The sequence below is a fragment of the Elephantulus edwardii genome, unplaced genomic scaffold (genome assembly GCF_000299155.1).
Source record: "Elephantulus edwardii isolate Elephantulus edwardi_28Jun2011 unplaced genomic scaffold, EleEdw1.0 scaffold00013, whole genome shotgun sequence".
In the NCBI taxonomy this organism is placed as follows: Eukaryota; Metazoa; Chordata; class Mammalia; order Macroscelidea; family Macroscelididae; genus Elephantulus; species Elephantulus edwardii.
This window is the reverse complement of record NW_006399763.1, coordinates 1228027-1235929: the sequence shown is the minus strand read 5'-3', so window position 1 is coordinate 1235929 and position 7903 is coordinate 1228027. Positions and strand designations below refer to the sequence as shown.

Genomic DNA, 7903 nt, shown 5'->3' with positions numbered 1-7903 from the left:
CCACATTTCTCCTCATAGAGCCCAGCCTCCCGGATAATCTGTTCTGCATACAGGTTGAAACGGTATGGAGATAGGCATGCATCCCTGGCATACAACCTTTCCCAATTTTGAACCATGCAGTGTTGCCCTGCTCTGTTCTGATGACTGCCTCCTGGTCCAAGTATAGGTTTCGCATTAGCATGATCAAGTGTTCTGGGATTCCCATTCTCAGAGTCAGCCACAGTTTATTATGATCCACACAGTCACCAAGAGAATACTGCATGATTTAACATTTTCATGACCAGTGGGGCAAGGATGGTGCATGTATAATCATTTACCTCTTTTTTTTTCTTTTTCATTTACCTCTCTTCTGTCCTAGGTGCTGTTGTTTCCCTTATAGCACATGTTAACAGCTTTGAAAGGAATATTTATAACGGAAGAAATATTTGGTGTCAAATCATGACATTTATTATTATTAAGTGCCAGTGAGTTGGCACACTGTGAACAACAAATTGGAATCTTGCCCTATCCTTCATCATCCTCATGGTCTCTGATATGCCCAAGCCTATTGTTACAGTCACTGTGTCAATCTGTAAAAACAGTGACAGTAACATGGAGAAAGCCAAGTCTAACCTCGACTAGCTGCACAAAGGGGAACTGTCCCCATAAACAACATCCAAATTGTAAATCTAACTTCTCTAAAGTCAGGGATGGTCTCTCATGCTCTTCACCTACTTCTACTAACTTCAACACCAATTTTATTGCTCTGCTGGATCCAAAATCCATTACATTAACCACACAAAACTTTACAGAACCATACTCACAGTTGTGGGTTTATTAGGGAAGTTAATATGCTATAGATGTACAGAAATTATGTTAGTTATAGAACAGAGTTCTGTACAGAACTGGTATTAGTTATAAAACAGAGTTTAGGTCTTTTGTGCAAAACTTAATCTCAGTCATATTCGACTTGATGACACTTAACCACTGTTAAATGAAACAAGTGCTGTTTATATCTGGAGGAACACTCTTCCACTTTGTAAATCACTCTTTGTCAATTTTCAGTATGAAGTAACTTGGGTTGCTGTGCTGCTGAACCTTGTACCATTGGGGTATCAAATACCAAAATGGTTTCCCAATGTGAACAGTGTTTGGTGGAGCTCCCAGTTGTAAAACAGGTTTGGAAGCAGGAGTGGCATCCACTTCCTAAACCACGTGCCTCTGGAAACTCTATGAACTTGGAATTAGCGATAGTTGTAGAAAGGCATTAGGTCTTTTGTTCATAGAGTTTGCTATGAGTCACACTTGACTCAGTGGCAATCAATAATAATAACAATGCGCTATAGTTCAAGTTGGCAGCTGAAAACAATCTATCAGTCCAGACAGCTCCTCAGATGTGCTCACCAGCCCTTTGACCTTCAGCCTATGGCTTAGATAGGTGTTACGAAGTTACCTCAGTCTTCCCCCAAGCTTAGGTGAAGGCCTCTGGCTCTGGCTCTGGCTCTGGCTCCACGGGGCAGCAGTCCCAATTCGGCTGTGCCTCATGTTGGTATCTGGTTCTCTGGGGAAGCTGCTGCTGTTCTGGCTCTGGCTCTGGCTCCACGGGGCAGCAGTCCCAATTCGGCTGTGCCTCATGTTGGTATCTGGTTCTCTGGGGAAGCTGCTGCTGTTGTTGTGTATATCTCAGTCTAGCTGGCACAGAAATATCCAGCCCAAAGGATACACACTGTACTCCCTGGTTACTATTTCCTACTGGTTGAGATTCCCCATTTCTGCTACTGAACCCACATATTTTAAATGTAGTAAGATAGTGATACTGGTCAGTCCCTTCCTTTATAGACAGATCAAAACCCTATCTGTTTGATCCTGCCCAGCCAGTTGGTAAAGTTAACAGCTAGGAAAGTCACTTTGAACAATAAATCCTTGACATCACGCAATCCACATCCTTGATGATTATCCTCTCCTTGGATAACTCTAGCTTTCCTAGCATTGTGCATTTTATCAAAGTATATAAGACAAAGTTTCACTATCCCAACCTCTAAGGAGTACCCTGGTTGCCTTTCTTCTGAGATAGATTTGTTTGTTCTTCAGTTCACGGCATATCAGTAGTCTTCACCAACATCACAATTCAAGGACATTGACTCTTTTTTGATGATCTTTCTAAAGATAAAAGATGGTAGCCTTCAACATAGCATACATATCAACATCAAGAAAACAAAAACATTCACCAGTAGACCAACAGGCAACATCATGATAGATGGATGGATGGATAAAAGATCAAAGGTTCCCAGGATTTCCTTTTACTTGGATCCACAATCAGTATCACTGGCAGCATCAGTCAAGAAATCAAAAGACATGCTATACTGGGAAAATCTGCTGTCAAGGACTTCTATAAATTGTTAAAGAACAATGATATCAATCTAAATGCTGAAATGCACGTGATCCAAGCCATTTTCAATGGCTTCCTATGCATCTGAAAGTTGAACAATGAATAAGGGTCATAGTGATTAGAAGGTATTAGATGAGGAAGTGTATTCAGAGGAAGTATGAATATGTGAGCTTTTTGCAGGTCTTTTTGCATTTGTACATAGTGAGCTTTGTGAGTATGTGTATGGTTTTCTGTGTGTCCTTTGGGAGTTGTGGTTTTAATAATGATATAATTTTAAGTGAAAAATTCTTTTTAGGCTTAATACTATATCTTTACACAAATCATGTGTGCCTTCTGTTTATTTGCTACCCACTCCCTACCACTTCTTCCAAATGTTTTTGTAAACAATAATTGTGCTAATTTTTATTTATAATGCCATGTTATAATGGGCAGAGGTAACCAGCTTTCTTTCAGACTTGCTCTTATTAGGAAGCTCTCAGTGGACTCGGAAATCAAAAGTATTGTTGAACAAACCAGGAGTAAGCAGAGTGCCAGATGAAGTCTATCTGAAACAAGCATTTCTCTGTCAAATGGACAGAGGATCAAGAAAGTAATGTGGACAATGCAGCACTAAAGAGACTGAGATCCCAGTTATATGCAACCATTGCCAGTATGAGTTACTCTATGTTTCCAAATGCTTCACACAATAAATTGGAAAAGAATAAATTCTTTTTCTCATGCCTCATCCTGCCTACCTTACCTCCAGAATCCAAAGGACACGGATCTCTTACACATTTTTATCAAAATCTCTTTTCCAGAACAAATTTTAACAACACTCAATTATTCTGCATGCATTCTATTGCTGAAAAATCTTATAGCTACCATATCAAACAATCATAAAATAGTTTGGTTGTAAAAGTGTTCCAAACAGGATAGGTATGTATCAGACTTATAGCCTTTCATCATGTTAATTCTGTCTTTATGCTTAGAAAATAATCCAAGAAGCTGAACTATATGAGATGGAGCTCAGACACAGGTCTGGAAGAACTCATTAAAAGGGTGTAATATGCAGCTGCACAGTGGAGTGAACTTGGGGGGAGGGATTGCATAACAATGAGAGAGTTTTACTTTTCAAGGAGAAGAGTGAACTGGGGGGGGGGATGGGCAGGGAGAAAAGTGCAACCATGAATAAATGGAAACCCTAAGTCTCTGTAAACTTTAGTTAAAATTCATTTTTTAAAAAAGAGAGAAAAAAAGAACTCTCAATATTAAACTCTAGTTAAGAATTTTTAAAAGGGTGTAATATGCAGCTGACACAAAGAAAAACTGAAGCACTTACTATTGAAGGGCAAAGATCTTCAGTGTGGATTGTATACTGAAAAAAATGGAAAATCCTCACAACTAAACCAATAAACAACATCATGATGAGTGGAAAAAAAAGATTTGACTCAAGGACATAGAGTCTGGATAAGCAAGGTATGCTCACTGCCATTGGCTTGATTTCAACTCACAGTGACTCTATATGAGGTTTCCAAGGCTATAAATCTTAATGGGTGGGAAAAGACTTTCTTTCTCAGAATCAAAGTTTTTTTGTTAGAAGTAAAATACAAAGTACACCCCCAGAGCTCCTTTAAGCAACATTAATTATGGTTAATTGTGCTTATTTACTAATCTATAGTGAACAGTTCTACCTGGTTTTTACCACATGAAATCTATGTGAAATTGTTCATTACAAATTAGTAAGCAAGCACAAGTAAGGCCATTTTTATCTCACTTGTCATAAACCAGTGAATTCTGTGCTTTCTGATTAATCTGCCCCTGGATTGCACAGTGGCTGCAGCAATGAACTAAACACAGCAGCTGAACTGAAGCAATGAACTGGAACATAGACTCTATGAGTAGAAACCAACTCAGCATTCAATAACAGCAGTAGGCCTTAACTAGGATGACAGCAATCTATTGGTATCCCATTGATTCCTTGGGTTATAGATCCCTTGCAGAGAATGGGAATCCCAAGGCATTTAACTTAATTGTGCTCCTGGGAAACCTAGACCAAGCCCAAGAGTCAGTTGTGCTAAGAGCAGAACAGAGCAAGGAAAGACTACATGATTTAAAATTTAGAAGGGAGTGCACTGGGGTTGTATTTTTTCTCCATACATATTCAATCTGTATGCTGAGAAATTATCCAAGAAGCTGGGCTTTATGAAGAAGAATGTGGCATCACGATCGGAGGTAGACTCATTAATAACCTATGTTATCCAGATGACACAACTTTGCTTGCTGAAAGTGAGGAAGTCTTGAAATACTTGTTGCAGAAGATCAAAGAATACAGCTTTCAATACGGATTGCATCTCACCATCAAGAAAACAAAAATTCATCATGAACAGGCAACATCATGATAGATGGAGAAAAGACTGAAACTGTCAACAACTTCATCTTACTTGGATTCACAATCCCTTGGTACCACCAGTCAGGAAATCAGGAGACATATTGCTCTGGGAAAATCTGCAGTCAGGGACCTCTCCATGTTATTTAGGAGCAATGATGTTAGTTTGAGGACTAAGGTGCATCTGATTTAGGCCATGGTCTTTCCAATCACTTGTATACAGCTGAGAGCTGGACAATAAAGACGACAGAAGAAATGATGCTATTGGAGAAGAGTACTGAACATTCTATGAACAGCCAAATAAACAAACAAATATATTTTGTGGAAACTACAGCCAGAACACTCCTTGGAAACAAAGATGATAAAAGTTCGCCTCACATACTTTGGGTATGCTACTAGAAGAGGCTGTTACTTAGAGAGGGACATGATGCTTGGAAAGGCAGAGCGTCAGCAAAGGAGAGGAAGATCCTCAACCAGAGGAATTGACAGAGTGACTGACAGGAAGTGTAAAGATGGCACAGGATAAGACAAGGTTCAGGTCTGTTATTCATAGGGTCACTATGGGTCGTATTTGACTCAATGGCCCCTAACAACAACAACAACATGATGATAGCTGGTGAGAAGGACATCACTGATGCCATATGTTCAGTACCCAACAGCATTTACTGTATACATAACCACCATACTAGGTCTTATTGAGCATAAGAAAAGTTCCTTTAGCATAGTGAGAACTACTTACATTCCAAAATTTATACTGTCAGGTTTCTTGGGAATTAGGGCATAAGAAGACATCAGTATTTTGAAAAATAAACTGAAATTCCCATGTACTTAATAGGGAAAGCCATCTGGATTTAATATTAACCATATTAGAACAGGGCAGGGTTCAGAGCTATTGTACATAGGGTCACTATGAGTTGCAGGTGACTCGATGGCATACAACAAGGGGATAGCGACTTTGGTAAATTTAAATGTTGATGTAAATGGGTTGGAAATCTTATACATGGTGACTAAAAGTTTTGTTACAAACAAAATGAATTTGCATAATAGATAATTTGAATGAGAAAAAAAGTTTATTCATTTCCATCTCTCTTCTTTAATAGAATGGATATTTTCTACCCCAGCATGAAAGCTATAGCCAGGCAGATGGGGAAAGAAGATGAATTTGAAGGACTTATAATAAATAATCAGCCTATTCTTCCCCCCAAAGGAGCTTCAGAAATTGAAATAAAAACTCAGCAGGTATGTAGGAGCTATTTTAAATTCAGCTTTGACAAATTGCTTTGTGACATTAGCATTTAAAACTACAGATATGCCCAAGTGATGTTTTTCTAACAAGTTAAGTACAAATTGAAGGTTTGTAAATAATTGAACAGACTCTGGGGGAGCTAGGTATTTAAAGGCATTTAAGGCTTTGGGTAAGCAAATAAATTCAAACAAAACAAAACAAAACCATTTGCCATTTAGTCAATCCCATCTGCAGAGACCCCATGTGGGTCACATTACAACTGTGTTCCACTGAGGTTTTGCAATCTTTTTTATAATATATATTATTTTTTTATTGTTTAACATTTTCTTCTCCCCTTCCCTGAGCCCACCCTACAATGCATCCCTTGTTCCAGATTTTGTCATACATATGCCTAATTGTATATTCCTTTCTGACAGTTCTTCCCCTCATCTATTCTATTGAAGTGTTTATTATCTGTCTACCCTTTCCCATTCTCTCCCCAACCCCCCCTAACTATGTCTGTCCTATTTTATAACAGCAGTGTTATGCAGTGTTTGCTCTTTGGAGACTGAGATATTTCACTTAGCATAATGTCCTCCAAATTTATGTTTTTAAGCTCCGCCTCACTTAATTTGGGCACGTGGCCAGGAGAGATCTGTCCTTGGAGAAGGACATCATGTTCAGAAGGATAGATGGACAGAGCAGGAGAGGGAAACCCCTGATGAGATGGATTTATACAGTAACTGGGGCAATAGGGGTTAGTGTGTCAGAATTAGTGAGATTGGCTCAGGACAGGGAAGGGTTCAGAGCTGCTATACATAGTGTCACTATACATTGCAAGTGACTCAATGACACATAGCAACAATAACATACTATGACAGGTTTGGAAGGAAGCATGTCTCCGGAAACTCTATGAACTTTGATAAATGCCGATTGTTGTCAAGGGGCTTCAGGCCTTTTGTTCATAGAGTCTCTATCAGTCATGCTCAAAGACAATCAACAGCAACAACAATGTCCTCCAAGCCCCCCCATGTTGTATAATATTTTACGAGTTCATTGTTTTTCAATGCTGTGTAATTGTAAAAAGAGCAAGGGCCACTTGGGGAGTGCCTTATCTGACCTTTACCAGTTTACAGGAAGAAACTATCCCCACCCACAACATTAGTAACACAAATCCAATTCTCATGCAGTCAGACATGTCCCCCACACTCTCATGCCTCCTCTATTCATCTTAACACGAATCTTACTGTTTGGCAGAGTCCAGAATTCCATATGATGGCTCACAGACCACAAAGAACCATATTGAGGGGGTTAAAATGTTATAATTCAGATTAATAACAAAATACAGTCAAGACAGCTCCCAAAATGTGCACATAAGCACCTCAGCCTTGAGCCTCATGGCTCAGTGCTCCCAAGTCCTCAGTCTTGCCAATACTGGCTTCTCCATCTACTTCCAATTGTCTAACAAAGGTCTCAGTCCTGCCAATATTGGCTCCACAATCCGGAAAGTCCCATCTCATATCAATTCTCTCCATTTCGGCCACCACTTAAGCTGCTGTCACCCCAAAGAGTGTCCTACATTTCACCAGGTTGCGGGAGGTCTCTCTTCTCTGGCTGGGCAAAGAATTCCATCTCTTTTGGAGGGGGTAAGAATTCTTGTCTACGCATCTAGAGCTTTTCAATTTATTGGCAAGAATAGCCAATCTCCTTGTAGCTTGGTGAAACTGACCAATCTTCTTGTGGAATGGTAGATAGCCAATCCCTTTGTGGATAGACCAATATGCTATATTTGCATAGTCCCACCCATCTGCATAACAACATCAAATAAGGGCTAGAGAAGTGATACTGAAATTCAAACAAAATAAAAGTCATTTGCCATTTAGCCAATCAATCTTATCTACAGAGACCTCATGTGGGTCACAGTAGAACTGTGCTCCACTGTGGG

The 7903-nt window shown here is 39.5% G+C and overlaps 1 protein-coding gene across 1 annotated transcript in view; it reads left to right on the top strand.

Moving 5' to 3' along the window:
• Positions 1-7903, top strand: part of CCDC162P — a 94066-nt gene that overhangs the window by 10000 nt on the left and 76163 nt on the right. The window contains exon 5 of the mRNA XM_006881228.1: positions 5834-5972. Coding sequence (XP_006881290.1) covers positions 5834-5972 — 139 coding nt within the window. The remainder of the gene's footprint in view (positions 1-5833; positions 5973-7903) is intronic.